Raw genomic sequence first — 15184 nt, 5'->3', positions numbered from 1 at the left:
GTTGTGAACTAGAGCATATCCAAATAATATGTATGTACCATATTCATTCATTCATTTATTTATTGCAAATTTGTGGAATATTTCACTTTGGAGACAGAATCTGTAGTCCTATTCAAAATTATTATTACTGTGAATTTTAGAGCGTAGTTGTTGCAGGCGCAAATCCCTTTTTGTTTATCATACATGTGTGGATTGTGAATCTAATCTGAATATCTTAGGGCTACAGCAAATATAGGCTCTTATTAGAAAGATGCCTAACTTTACCAATTCGCCTAAGTGTAGAGAGGTGCCTGACTGGAGAAAGGTGCCTAGCTTGAGAAAGGCGCTTGACTTTATTAAAGAAGGTGCCCATTTATAAAAAGGTGCCTTACTTTATGGCAGGTTCAAACCAAGCTATAGGTGTCTACTTAGTCCACCAAGTTATGATTTGCAAAAGGTCAATCTCCAAACTTTTCCTCAAATGATTCTAGATTTAAAAGCAAATCCCTTTTCAGTGGGAAATTAAAAATACTTTTCTCAAAACAGAAACACAAAAGTTCATTCTGGTTATATCACTTTCAATCAATTTTATTCAAGAAGTGGCGAACACACAGTCGTACATATTTACAGGCAATATGAAGACGGCATTTACTTTATTCTCCTTTAATATTTGTTTTGACCATGATTGTAAAGATATTCTTAACATCAAATCGAGGGGTCAGTAACACAATGACGTAACTCCATTTGGGTCATTTTGAGACAAAGTGGGTTATGTGTTAATGAGCACTTGGGCCTTAAGGAGTTAAGTCTATGTTTCACTAGCCATTGACTTCAATGGGGCGTTGGGTGGAGTTAAGTCTTTGTGCTTCCTAGAAAGCTCTCATTTTTTCTGAACATTTAGATATCAAATACTAATTTTGGCAAAATATGGAGTTACGTCTTTGTGTCACTGAACCCTTGAAATTGCAATCGCAATAACCTTGTAAGGCAATTATTTAAATATGTGAACAATTCAAGACATTACATAATCTGAGCATGATTTCTATCAATATAAAAGGTCATTGAAATTGTTTAGAGTTCTTTCCTTGGAAGCCTTTGCGATTGTCTTCTTGACACAATCAAAAAATAAAATTGAATTTAAAAATTCCTCTTGAATTTTTAATTGCAACTTTGTCATGAAGTACATTTCAAGCACGTAATTGATCACTCAAATTATAATGTATAAATAGTTTAATAAAATTATAGATTTACAATCAGTAATACTTGACTATATGTATGTAAACAACTAAATGATTCATACCCTTCCCAAGTGAAAAAGCGATTTGTCCCAATTTATGTTTCTTGACTGAGAATGGCTCATATTCAAGCTAACATCTAAATGTACATGTATTCAACAACGGGTCTAATTCAACCAGTTCACCTTTCGGTCTTGAGTTACAAAAACACACACAAAACACGTCAAATTTACGGGGGTATGAATCGTTAAGTTGATAACTGTATGTACATCATACTATAAATAAAGCTAGCTTAGCGGAATATAGTGACACGGAGAGACGCGTCCAGAAGGCAAAGTGCATAATACAGTCAAACCTGCTTTAGTGACCACCTGTCTACAAAGACCACATTTTGTTATGTTCCCCTTGAAAATGGTTTCTCATTGAAACATGTACTAAAGGACCCTGTCTACAAAGATGGTCACTATAGACAGGTTTGACTGTGCATGTATTTGAAAATCACATTGTTATCATGCAGAGTTAAAACCAAATTGTTAGGTTATGGAGCTCATATTATCTTGATAAGGATTAATGTAATCTAGGCTTTATTGAGATGTGTAAAAAAAGACCTTTAGATTATCAAATATCACCAACTTTTATGCCTTTTGCCTTTCCAGACGCGTCCCCCATGCTACTACATTCCGCTAAGCTTTCTGAATAAAATTGATTTATGGCAGCATTATAAATTGATGATTGTCTGGCAAGCATTGTAATGCACAGTATTTCATGATTAAAATGAATTCACATGATCTTTTTCTTCCGGTACTATATACAATAATATGATAACATGTGCTGTATGGTGTTATATTAATCTATCACCTTTAATAGACCCACATGTGCTGTATGGTGTTATATTAATCTATCACCTTTAATAGGCCCACATGTGCAGTATGGTGTTATATAAGTTGTCCGTCCAGTGTATTCTTTGACATTCCTATATTGGCAATTAACTTAAGAGTATTTCATTTATCTGTGTTGCATGAAGGTTTTAAGAATATCAATTTATCATTGGGCATATTTGACTGGGTGCCTAGCTACGTTTATCCCATTACTAGCAGGAACCAGGGCTAGGTTTCATAAAACATGTGATAAATAACTAGGCAATCTCAGCCAATCAAATGCCAAGATCTCAGTAGAGATTATAAGAGATCTTGTAATTTGTTATTGGGAACAGGCTTTTTAGAGGCCATTCCTTTATTAAAAAGAAATTGGAATAAGAAAAAAACTTGTTAAAGTTGTATGTGAAATAAGTTCGACAAAACCACCAAGTTGAATATGCCCAATCTTTTTTTAAAAATCTCTAATTGTAGTGATTGTAATCTCTAACTATAAAGCATCAGTATTCCAATCTGTAAAAAGAAATTAAATGCATGATACAGAAATATATTATATAAGGCTAATGTACTCTTGTTAATGAACACTCTATTGTATATCATTCACATAATACAGTTTTAAAATCAATGAGCAGTGCCATGGTGTCCAGGAAATTGTCAAAACCATGAAAAATGTGTTTTTTGACGTTTAGGATATCTTGAAATTTACATCTATTTTTAAACCCAATTATTTTTTAAGCATTCAAAGTTATTACAATAACATTTGAATGCATGTTTGAACCAATCACATGGTTTGATAAGCCACCTAGGATCATTATTTCCGTCATGCCTAAATAAAAGCTGGCTCCCGATTGGTCACTTACATAGGAAAGTTGCAATCAAATGTAAAATGTATTCAATTTCACCTTTAATGGGACTTACATGTCCATCTAAATCAAATATTAATCCAATATGAAATGTTAGTGTATGCAATGGTTTAGCTAGCATACCCGTTTGTGGCATTAGGTTCAATATGAAACTAAATACATGTATAGTGCTAATTACTATTGCCCTAGTGCTAATTACTATTGCCCTAGTGCTAATTACTATTGCCCTATCACTTGATTGACCTTTAACCTTGAATGTAATTTGGTACTATGTACATAATGAGTTTTGTTTTCCTTTCTTTGAGTTTACCACCCTCTGGTACATGTCCAAATAAATTATGAAAAAGATGCCCTTTTGTTGTGAATTGATTCTTTCTCTGTTTAGGTGAGAGCGAATCACTTGGAAGTCCTGCAGTTGTGTTTCTATTTGTTGTTTTGGGTGGATGGTGAGAAAGAAAGGCAAAGTTAAGGGAGAAAGCAAAAAAGTTGTGATTGGTATAAGGAGGTAGGATAAAATTGAAGAGATGTTTTATAATACCGGGCACGGGACACAAACGTCACCAATGGTGCGGTTTACAATCCTCTGAACATGCAAGGGGGGGGGGGGGGAGGGGGGTGTTTCATAAAGCTGTTCGTAAAGTTACGCATGACTTATAAATGAAAAGCCAAATGGGATGCTCAATCGTTTTTTAACTGCATCAACTAAAGTTGAACTGTGCAGATGTAGATTAACATTCTTATTATAACAAACGTTTTTAATACAAAGTATATTTTTTGCCATAATTTAATTTAGGTTATAGGAAATATAGTCACACTTTGTGAAAACATCAGGAAAAACTTTGGGCATCCTATCTGGCACTTCATATTCAAGTCTTTCGTAAATTCATGCATAACTTTACGAACAGCTTTATGAAACACCCCCCGGGTCACAGGACAAGACTACACCAATGGTGCGGTTTACAATCCTCATCTCTTAACATCAAGATGCAGGGTTGTATTGCCAAGGGTACGTAGCGTCTCACGAAACTGTGATAAGTACAAGTTCACTGACATCCCATTGAAACGCGTGTTAAACTTAATACACGCATTTCAATGGGATGTCGTTGGACTTGTACTTTTTTGTGAGACGCTGTCCTGGATCACATGATCAGTTATTCTTGCCCCTGAGGTTCTCCCATATCTCCTCATACTGCGTAGGAGAAGCTGCAGGGGACTTTCCAGCTCCCACCATGTCCAAGGTGTTGAGGGACGTAGCAGCGGACCTGGGATGTCCTCCTCTAACGTCCAGAGTATTAAGGGACATGGTACATGACTCAATCAGCGATGTCGTGCTAAGGTAGTGGCTACTGTCAGACTGCAGCAGTTCTTCTGCAGAGGCGTTCTGTCCTGGTGGTGCCATCGCTCCTGTCTCTCTGCCTGAGACATCATCTACGGGTGATGTCTTTAAGAGTTCTTCAAGCACTTTGTCGGTGATACGGTCAGTCAGGTCTGGGATGAGCTGCATCAGGTATCGCTGTAGAACGGAGGAGCATACCTTTGCAATGTGCTGCCTAAGCAGTTGGTTCCCAGGGTTGATCTTCACAGTGAAGCCCTCAGGGGAAGTATTTCTAATCGGCTGTTGCAGACCTCCTCCAGCCGTACCATGAGTTGACGGTGCACCTGGGTTTGACGGTGCACCTGGTGAACTCCTGTGGTGCTGGTGCTGGCTCAAAACCCCATCTGGTGAAGCATCATTGGATACCACCTCGGATGAAGGGTGTTGGCCGGCTCTTGAAGAAGTTTGAACATTGGGAGCTTCCTTAGCCACAGGTCCTAATCCTGGAGGAGATCTCTGCTTCATGGCTCCTGAAGCTCCTGTACCAGCCTGACCTTGGCTCTGAGCAAAGAATGCGGCACCTTCCATCGCCGTCTTATGCTTGCTGCTGGCATAGTGTTGCCGTGCAGATGCTGGTCCGGTAAACATCTTCACACAGACCTTGCACTCCAAGGACAAGGTTGTTCCAGGGTTCTGGTCAGGGTCTTGGGCCGAGAGAGCCTTCCGATGTTGCTTCCCTGCGTAGTGCTGCTTCGCTGGTTCCAATCCTGACAGAGTCACTTTGCACACCTTGCAGTAGAACTGATCTTCTATGCTGATGGCCACACCTGCCCCTGCAAAATAAGGGCAAAAACATTTTTGTTAATAAAAAAAACTACAGTTCAATGTCTACTTTTTTTTTTTTTTTTTTTTTTGAACATTTTTTTGGACGAAATGCAGAGAGTTTTGGAAAGCCAGTCACTTAACGGTAAATCCTTATTTTTGGTTGGAGATTATAATATAAACCTTTTACAGCACAATGTTGATGCTCATGTTGATGATTTCCTGAATTTGATGTTGTCGTTTTCTTTGTTGCCCTTGATAACAAAACCAACAAGAGTAACTGAATCCTCTGCTACTCTAATTGACAATATCTTTAGTAACTTACAACCTTTTCCCTTATCTACTATTGTTGTGTCGGACTAGTCTGACCATTTTCCTGTGTATACTGTAATTCCTTTGGGAAAAAAACTTGTAGTCACCCATAAGAACATTTATGTTAGAAGAAACACCCCAGAAAATATCAATCAGTTTAGAGAGGCGTTATTGGCGACAAACTGGAGTGATGTTCTTTTGAATCAGTGTGATGAGAGTGCCTTCGATATTTTCATGAATAGGTTTTTATTGTTGTATGATGCTAATATTCCAGTAGTAAAGAGTAAAAACAACCGTAGAAGAACTCCACGTATGCCGTGGGTCACCAATGCTATGCTGAAATCAATAAATAAGAAAAATGAGCTGTTTTATAAGTATAAGAAAGCAGGGACGGTAGCTCTAAAAAGGAAATATTCCGTTTACAGAAATACTCTGACTTCTGTGCTGCGTGCAGCCAAAAAACAATACTATTTAGCACAGTTTAAAGCAACTTACAATAATATCAAGGGCATGTGGAAGGTGATAAGAAATGTATTTCAAAAAGCATGTAAAGTAACAAGTATAATACAAATGAATATAGATGACCAAATGGTTGAAGATAAAAATATTATAGTGGAAAAGTTTAATGAATATTTTTGTAATATTGGTCCGAATCTGAAAAAAAATATTCCTAACAGTCAAACTGATTTTCATGATTACTTAGTAGAACCTAACATGCAAAGTTTATTTCTGGTGCCCACAAATGAAGAAGAATTGCTTGGTATTGTTAGAGCCCTCAAGAACAAGAAAAGTCCTGGGTATGATCATATTGGGAACGAACTTATTAAGCAAGTTATTGTCGGTATCCTTCAACCACTAGTTCATATTTTTAATTTGTCTATGTCAAGCGGAGTTGTACCGATAAACATGAAGATCGCAAAAGTTGTACCAATTTTTAAAAAAGGTGACTCTCAATTACTGACAAATTATCGTCCGATTTCTTTGTTAACCTGTTTTTCAAAAATTCTGGAAAAAATTATTTATGTAAGAACTATAACATTTTTAAACAAAACATGTGTCTTCAGTAATTATCAGTTTGGTTTTCGGGAGAAGCATACAACAACACATGCAATCTTACACCTTATAGATAAACTTGCTTCTGCCTTAGATAGTCGCTTACACACCATTGGTACATTTTTAGACTTTTCCAAGGCCTTTGATACTGTAGACCATGAAATTCTCTTAAGTAAATTATGTCATTATGGTGTCAGGGGAGTCGCCTTGGATTGGTTTAGAAGTTATCTAACTGATAGAAAGCAATATGTGTCCTTAAATGGAATTGACTCTAGTCCCCAAAAAGTAACATGTGGTGTTCCCCAGGGATCCATTTTGGGACCACTTTTATTCATTTTGTATATTAATGATTTTCAACGCTCATCATGTGTATTATCATTCATATTTTTTGCTGATGACTCAAGTGTATTTTTTTCTCATAGATGTCCACAAACATTGTTGAAAACTGTTAATGAAGAGTTTCGAAAAGTAATGAAGTGGATTAATGCTAATAAGTTATCCTTAAATCTTCAGAAAACTAATTATATACTGTTCAGTAATTCAGTTAATATTTTGCCAGGCGAAGTGGCATTCAATAATAACCCAATTGAGAGAGTAACTTCAACGAAATTTCTTGGAATATACATAGACGAGAAACTGAATTGGAAAACTCATGTGGACAAATTAAGTAAAGTGGTGTCAAAAAATACTGGTGTTATTTATAAGTTGAGATCATGTATACCTCAAGAGGTATTGTTCATTTTGTACTCTACTCTTATTTTACCATATATCAATTATGGTATGTTGGCATGGGGCAAATCATCCAAAACTCAAATCCACAGGCTTTTTGTTGTGCAGAAGCGGGTTATTAGAATAATTTGTAAAGCAAATTATCGTGCACATACAAATCTACTTTATTATGAAAACAGTATTCTAAAACTAGAAGATCTCTATTCAATGCAACTTGGAATGCTCATGTTTAGCATTCACTCTGGAGACCTCCCTCCTGCCCTTGCTCAAATCTTTAGAAGAAATAACCAAATTCACAGCTATAATACTAGACAGGCTTCTGCTCTCCATTTACCATATGCAAGGACAACCTTCACTTTGAATACACTAATGTCCACTGGCCCCAGGTTCTGGAATTCACTTGATACTACCATAACAAATGCTTCAAGTATCTCAGTTTTTAAACGTAGACTTAAGTCATATTTTCTTGACAAGTATGTCGATGACACATGAATGTGTTATCAAGCTTTATTGTTAGTGTACTGTAGCATATTTAACTCTACTCTTGATCTTTTTTTCGTTAATTCTTGACTTTGACATATAACCCCCTTTATCCCTTTTCTTTTTTCTTCTTCTTTCTCATCTGTACATACTACATATACCATATATTCCTACTTGACCTCTGCACTCAGAGAGCAATAACTCATTGATGTCTCGACTTGGTGTCGGCTTGGGTTTGTCCATATTAGATCATATTAGATGCAACGTTGGGTAGTTGTTCTCTGAGAGTATTTTGTAAATAGTTTTATATATTCCATATTTGTTGTTGTATTCATAAATAAGTTATCTTTGTCACATCATATGAGGGGGCCATAACTTAACAAGCTGTGCTTCAACCAAGGTCTCCTCGTCTTCCTTTGTTCTACATTGTACTGTTATGATTATACTCTGTTATATTTTGTCACATGTGTTTTCTGGAAGACAAATAAACTTGAAACTTGAAACTTACTCCATGAAAGTTCCTGAACTGACTGGGCCAATCAGCTCACAAATTCGTTCACTACATGACTTTATCCCCGTATGACAAAGATTTGCGATTGATCCAGATCAATTGCAAGTCCTCCAATCAATCGCAAGTTTGCAGTCTCCTATCTCTTATGTACATACATGTAGTTGCGTTGATATCAACTCTGTGTAAGATGGGGCCCTGATTTTTCAATAGTCACATATCCCCAAACCTTTCTTTTTAAAATAAGCAAAAAATATCAAAAATATATTCTAAGAAGGTGAGAAAAATGATTTTGTAGGTGATTTGCACAGTTTATAAAGAAGAAAATGAATGAGTTGTGTCCGTATATATGGCTCTACCTGTAGGAGGTTGATGGCTCGTAGTGTTGAAGAATGCAAACTGGGAAGGTGAGGAGGCATCACTACCGGCTGATGATCCTGATCCTGAAGGTCTAGCTACTGCTGGGTCAAACCCCGGAGGACCTGATCGGATAGGGGACGTGCTCCCATCAAGGGCATCTGATCAAAAGTAAAATAAATAGATAGAAATGGCATAAATGCTTGGAAGTGACTGAGGTATTACACCCTGATAATTTACAGAGAGTGCATAGGGAGCATTTAACTCTCCTAGATTTCCACCAAGTCCAGGCTTATAGATTTTGTTAACCAATTTCGAGGGGTGGGGGGACACAGGGGAACAACTCAAGTGGCACAGTTTTAGTACACACCCATAAAAAGAAGGCCCATGTCATAGATTGATTTTTGACTGTTACCTAGGCATAGGTATTTCAAGGGGGTGGGAGGGGCCGGGGAACAGGGGAACAACTCAAATTGACCCAAGTGACACTGCTTTAGACTACACACCCATAAAACAAGGCCCATGTCATGGATTGTTTTCGACTGTAACCTAGGCAGGGTCTTGAATCAGGGAGGGCATCTTGATGCTCGTCACAGGTTTCACTCAACCACCTCCATTTGATTTGAACTCACAATCTTTAGATGAACAAGGAGAGAAGAACAGACTGCAGATGCAATTAAATACTGTGACCTGATGAAAGAAATATAGAGATTTAGAGAGGAGGGGGGGGGGGGAGAAAGCAAAAGAGTGAGAGGGAAAGATAAGACAAGGAGAGAAGTGAGGAAGCAGATAGAATTATAGCCTCTTGTCGATGGCCCTGGCGCTGTTGGAGTCCAACAATTCTGGCGAGCGAAGCGAGCAAGATATGAGGCGCTTGTGCTGAGGGCCTTTCAACAAGTGATCTGAATTTCTTATGATTTTCGTTGTTTGCTGAATATTCAGTGAAAATCATCCAATCAGAGAGAGTCAGAGAGAGCTACTATGACGTAATATCTACCACTCTGTGCGAACTTACGGACTCCAACAGCGCCAGGGCCATCGACAAGAGAATTAAGAGTGAAAAAGATTGAAAGAAGAGAGAGAAAGCGGGCAAGAGGCCATCAGACACACTCAGGGGAGAAACAGAAATACTTACTTTCTCTGCTATTATTTGGTGACGTCACCCAGTGTGCATTATTACTACTGTTTTGAAGGTTACCAAATAATGCCATGATGTAGGTTCAGATCCGCTTACAAATCTGAAACAAAAGATGAGTCAATTATAGACCTAACAAATGACAAAATGAATAATATTAACTTGTCACATGACACACTTCAATTGACGCACATGGGGTTTAAGCCTGCTTTACAAAAGTCAAATTATAAGAACATGGAGCATCTTCTAAAATGACATTGCCAAACTTAAGCATACCCCCCCCCCAATGTCCAATACCAAGGATCAGATTTAGGGATAGGGCTAGTATAGAGTTAGGGTTCCCTAAGAAACTCGAGTCTTTAGATATCTTCATTCATTGGTGAAGTGTTGATAAACCTACAAACGTCTGGTCAATTTTTGTAGTGGGACATTCTAAAGTTCCTGCAAAACTTTAAAAGTATTGTAAACTGATTATAACTATTTGATTAATTACACCGCATACTCACACCACAAAGCAGTTATATATCAATATATCATTCATTGTTGTTTTAAAGAGACAAGTAGAATCAAAACAGCTGGTTTCCTTTGCAATGAAATAAATTCCATTGATCCATTACAATTAATGGTCAGAATGACAAAAAACACGTCTTCTTCTTCTTCTTCTTCAATACATGTCGACAGACTTGTTGGTCCATATAAAGACACGGAAACGAGGCACGTAGTCATGGAATAGAACAATCTTTTAGGAATTGTAGCGCATGGGACCTAAAGGAATACATACACATACACTTGTACTTAGTCCAGATCATGAACAGAGGTTAATTCATAGTCCATGGCTAATTCCCCCCCCCCCCCACTCAGTGTTATTTAGGGTACGCATATGCTTGTTCCCTCTTTTTGAAAGCACCCCCTATCTGAGGACTGCCAACATTTCTGAACCCCCCTTTCGCGGGCTTTTCGCGGGCTTTTCCTGCCTTGGAGACCCCCCTAAATCATGAAAAATGCTCAATGTACCCCCCTAAATTCGAAATAATTTCTCAGGAGTCCAAAGACATGAGAGAAGAAAAAAAAACACCCCCTTTTTAAAGAAATCTCTGAGTGAAAAGCTAAAACACCCCTTTTTTTACAATTCTCGGGCCGGACTTTGTCGCACGAAAAGTACCCCTTTACCGGACATTTTGGTAACACTAATGGGGTTCTGTTTATTCTTGGATAAGGGGGGTGGGGGGGGGGGGGGGGGGGGGCGGGGCTCATCTCTAATCTAGACAATTATTATTACTGTATACATTCATCCCATCAGAGGGAGACATAATAATTTATTATCTAATTACTTACTTTACATTTAAGTATAATCTAATTAAGAAAAGTAAGACATATAACCAATACCTAATTATATTTTCCAACTATTATATATATATATACTTTTCTTAATTAGAAATTTGACCAATACCTAATTATATATGGGCAAGAGTTCCTTCCCCCCCCCCCCCCCCCACTAAAATTGAAAACAAAATATAAAGATATATGTTTCAGAATTATATACCTAATAATAAGTAATTATTTGCACAACAGGGTTTTGAAAATTAACATGCATAGCATATATGGTTTCTTACCCGAATCTTGGCCTGTGGAAAACCTATGCGAATGAACTCTAGATAGCTCTCGATCCTTGCAATGAGCTAATGTATAAGGAGTATATGAATACACTCTACCGCGTTTTACATGTAGATGTACACTCTAATGTATTGTCTCTAAGATTCTAATGCAGGGTAGATAGGGCAGGATTGCGATTCGTTAGGCCGCAGCGCAGATGCAGATCGAATTTAATAATAAGTCAAGCTCATCGCGATGACAGTATGAATATCTTCAGATAGTCTCCTCTACATTGAAAATGTCAACTACAATATTTAACAGCAAACTCCGCCTGGCTCGGCCCTCTAAGTACAGTAAATACACCAATACTAGTCAATCCGAACTTCACCCTCCGTCCTCGATCATTATTACACGACTGAATATTGCATGTATTGCGTTTATGTGCATGCATGTGTGCACCGCTCAGTTTACCGTGTATAGGCTGTACGGAAATTCTATGAGATCGATCGTTGCGTTATGGGGATTCCCCGTCGACTAGTCTAAATGCAGCCGCAGCGTATTATATATTATATATATTATTTTACTCTTCATGCATTTATGTACTTCTACTTCTATGGTAATACTCATCAACGCCTGTTTAGCATCTAGATGAGGGAAAAGCATAGAGTTGCTATATACAGCTGTATGCGGTACAGTTCCTCAAAGGGAACTAAATTGTCGGAGCCACCTTGCTTGAACTGCTCCAAAGAAGGCAGTTCGACGATTATCTGTAATATACAACTGGACAGTCATTATCAGAGGAATTTTGCAGAACTATCACAATTCTCATGCTGGGCAGTCCAATGTAGAGGAGCTAAGGATGGAGGATATAAATTAGACTCAGGTTTAATAGTTTGTCATCAAACTAATGACAGGCTTTGCCTTTGGTGCATGGTGTTTTGCCGCCGCACCGACAGTGGGCCATAGCAACCCCAAAATGTGCCCCCAAAATTGTAATTTGGGGATGTCCTGTTGGAAGATAACACCCAAAGGCATGGCTTTTCAAAGTCCGGACCGCAGGGCATTTCAATCCCACCCCCTCCCCCACTCCGGGGTCAGAATGACCACATGCGTGTTAACAAAATGTCCGGTAAAGGGGTACTTTTCGTGTGACAAAGTCCGGCCCGAGAATTATAAAAAAGAGGTGTATTTGACTTTTGAACCGGAGATTTCTTTAAAAAGGGGGTATTTTTCTTTTTATCTCTCAACTCTTTGGATTCCTGAGAAATTATTCCGAATTTAGGGGGGTACATTGAGCATTTTTCCGTATTTAGGGGGGTCTCCAAGGCAGGAAAAGTCTGCGAAAAGCCCGCGAAAGGAGGGTTCGGAAATATTGGCAGTCCTCAGATAGGGGGTGCTTTTAAAAAGAGGGAACGAGCATACGCGTACCCTAAATAACACTGAGTGGGGGGGGGGGGGGCGGGATTTCAATTCGGACCGCCCGGGTGGTTTTTGTTTTTTTGTTAATGCTACAATTCCCCTTAGATCAGATAAAGGCTTTAGTCCCCCCCCCCCCCCCCCCCCCCCCCCTCACTCCGGGGTCGGAATGACCGCATGTGTGTTACCAAAATGTCCGATAAAGGGGTACTTTTCACGCACCAAAGTCCGGCTCGTACATACACATAATTGACTTTACACACCGGACTTAGGGGGTGTTTTCAAAAGGATGGAGCACGCATATGCGTACCCTAAAGAACACTGAATGGGGGGGGGGGGGGGGGGGGGCTTTAGTACACAACTTACAAGTGTCATTAATGTAAAAATTAAGAGTATATTGTCTGATTCTGATTACAAATTGTGCAATGTTCGAGCCGTGTCCGATTTTCCAGCAATCAATGGTAACGTTAGTTGTCTACTTCATTTAACTATACGAATGACCAACAAGAAATTTTCGCGCAAATGGCATCCAATGTTCAGGACCCTTTCGCTTTCATAAACATCCGGACTGTCAAGGAAAAAGTCTGAGAACCCCTGCCCTATGGCATACTTCTAAGCAATATTTCTCTTTGAAATGTATTCTCTCTTTTTTAAATAGAATTTTACCCTTTTCTTTGCGTTATACGCCTAAACCAAATAATGTTTCCCTGAGCATAATTAACATTATTTTACCCAAACTCTACAATAAAATATGTGTTCAATCCGTTGAGCATAACATGGGACTTTATTGGAAAAAATGAGCACCTAATCCTTATTCACATAATTTTGAGGCCTGGAAATAAATATGGATTCATCATTATCATTTCATGAACTTAAATTTGCTTTAAACATTAGGTCACATTTGGACGAAACATATAAAAGGAAAATGTACACTGGAAGGGTCGTTTTGAAAATGGGCATACGGGGCGGAGTTTGAGGTGGCTCAACAACACATTTTGCTTAGATATATCAATGTAGGCCTACCCCCCCCCCCCCACTCAATGTTATTTAGGGTACGCATAATATTGTTCCCTCTTTTTGAAAGCACCCCCTATCTGAGGACTGCCAACATTTCCGAACCCCCCTTTCGCGGGCTTTTCGCGGGCTTTTCGCGGGCTTTTCCTGCCTTGGAGACCCCCCTAAATCAAGAAAAATGCTCAATATCCCCCCTAAATTCGGAATAATTTATCAGGAGTCCAAAGGGACGAGAGAAAAAAAGAAAAATACCCCCTTTTTAAAGAAATCTCCGGGTGAAAAGTTAATACACCCCTTTTGTTACAATTATCGGGCCGGACTTTGTCGCACGAAAAGTATCCCTTTATCGGACATTTTGGTAACACGCATGGGGTCCGTCCGTTCTCGGAGTGGGGGGCCGGGAGGCCTACCTGTGTGTCAAACGTGGTAGACGTACATTTTTATCAACAAATGCACTAAATCGCGTTGCCGCCCCACTACAGGAACTAAAAAATGAAAACCAGGACATCTAGAATAATTGATTCACATATATATAAATAGACAAACAAGGAGAACAGAGGAAAAGAAAATGAACGCCCCCCCCTTAATTAATAAGCTCCTGTTTCAATCCCAATGGATTTGTTTACAGTCCCATTTTTTCAAGAGAAAATTGCAAATGATATGTTATGAGAGAGACATTGATCATTGGGTGTAATCAATCAACAAAAGAAAATAATTTAGTTTCAATTGATGCGAGTTGGCTTTATTCGTGTTCCAATTACAGAATAATGAAACTGAACTGTAACGTGCTTTCAAAGGACACAAGCTCATTAGCCTGTATTCGAAACATGGTTTTATAGATTCATGACGTCACTCTTCTGACATTCATTAACCAATCATGTTTCAGATTCACCAAGCGCCTATTCTCGCCACGCATGCGCACCAATCTGTCTGCAATGACTTTACACTATACTAGCGAGAGAAAGGAAAAGAGAAAGGAAGAGATGCGTATAGATAGAGAGAGGTAGATAGGGGGAGGGAGAGAGAGGGGGAGAGAGGGAGAGAAAGAAAAGAGACAGGTAGATATATAGAGAGATAGAGAGAGAGAGAAGGAGAAAGAGAGAGAGGAGGGGCAAGAAAACACGGAGATGGGAAGGTGAGATGAAAACGAGAGAGACATTGATAGAGATTCAGTTTGGGAAAAGATTTGGAACAACGAATTATAGAATTATCTGTTTGCTTACATACACTGCATCGAGTGGCATGCAAGTGGCCGTACCATTTTCAATTTATTCGAGCTGCAGTTTCATTGGTTTCAAGAAAACTTTTCTTCAGGACATAATTCGATTATCACTTTCTTGATAGCGTAACATCATTGAGATAGAGGGGAGAGTTGTGTAGAGACGATTATTTCATTGGATACTTGGACGGATTCGGTGACGTTTGGAACACAAGTTACATCAATATGAACGCGGTAAGTTTATCCCCGAAATTAATATCACGATGTTCTCTTCTTTAT

General features: G+C 38.7%; 1 protein-coding gene across 1 annotated transcript; it reads right to left on the bottom strand.

Moving 5' to 3' along the window:
- Positions 1-3808: 3808 nt before the first annotated feature.
- LOC100892353 (zinc finger RNA-binding protein 2) lies at positions 3809-11688 on the bottom strand. The gene is made up of 4 exons (XM_030992661.1): positions 11277-11688; positions 9664-9766; positions 8531-8689; positions 3809-5100 (listed from the first exon to the last, which is right to left on the bottom strand). Exons 2-4 carry the CDS (start codon positions 9737-9739, stop codon positions 4100-4102), a joined length of 1236 nt encoding a protein of 411 aa, XP_030848521.1. The 5' UTR covers positions 9740-9766; positions 11277-11688; the 3' UTR covers positions 3809-4099.
- Positions 11689-15184: the final 3496 nt, after the last annotated feature.

The sequence above is a fragment of the Strongylocentrotus purpuratus genome, unplaced genomic scaffold (assembly GCF_000002235.5).
Source record: "Strongylocentrotus purpuratus isolate Spur 01 unplaced genomic scaffold, Spur_5.0 spur5_scaffold_20, whole genome shotgun sequence".
NCBI lineage: Eukaryota > Metazoa > Echinodermata > Echinoidea > Camarodonta > Strongylocentrotidae > Strongylocentrotus > Strongylocentrotus purpuratus.
This window is presented reverse-complemented; position numbering and strand designations above follow the sequence as displayed.

Coding starts and splice junctions, on each gene's coding strand:
- LOC100892353 (XM_030992661.1), bottom strand. CDS start 9,739: ATGGCATTATTTGGTAACCTTCAAAACAGTAGTAATAATGCACACTGG. Junction 8,690..9,663: donor ACCAAATAATAGCAGAGAAA/GTAAGTATTTCT, acceptor ACTTTTGATCAG/ATGCCCTTGATGGGAGCACG. Junction 5,101..8,530: donor GAGCCATCAACCTCCTACAG/GTAGAGCCATAT, acceptor CTTATTTTGCAG/GGGCAGGTGTGGCCATCAGC.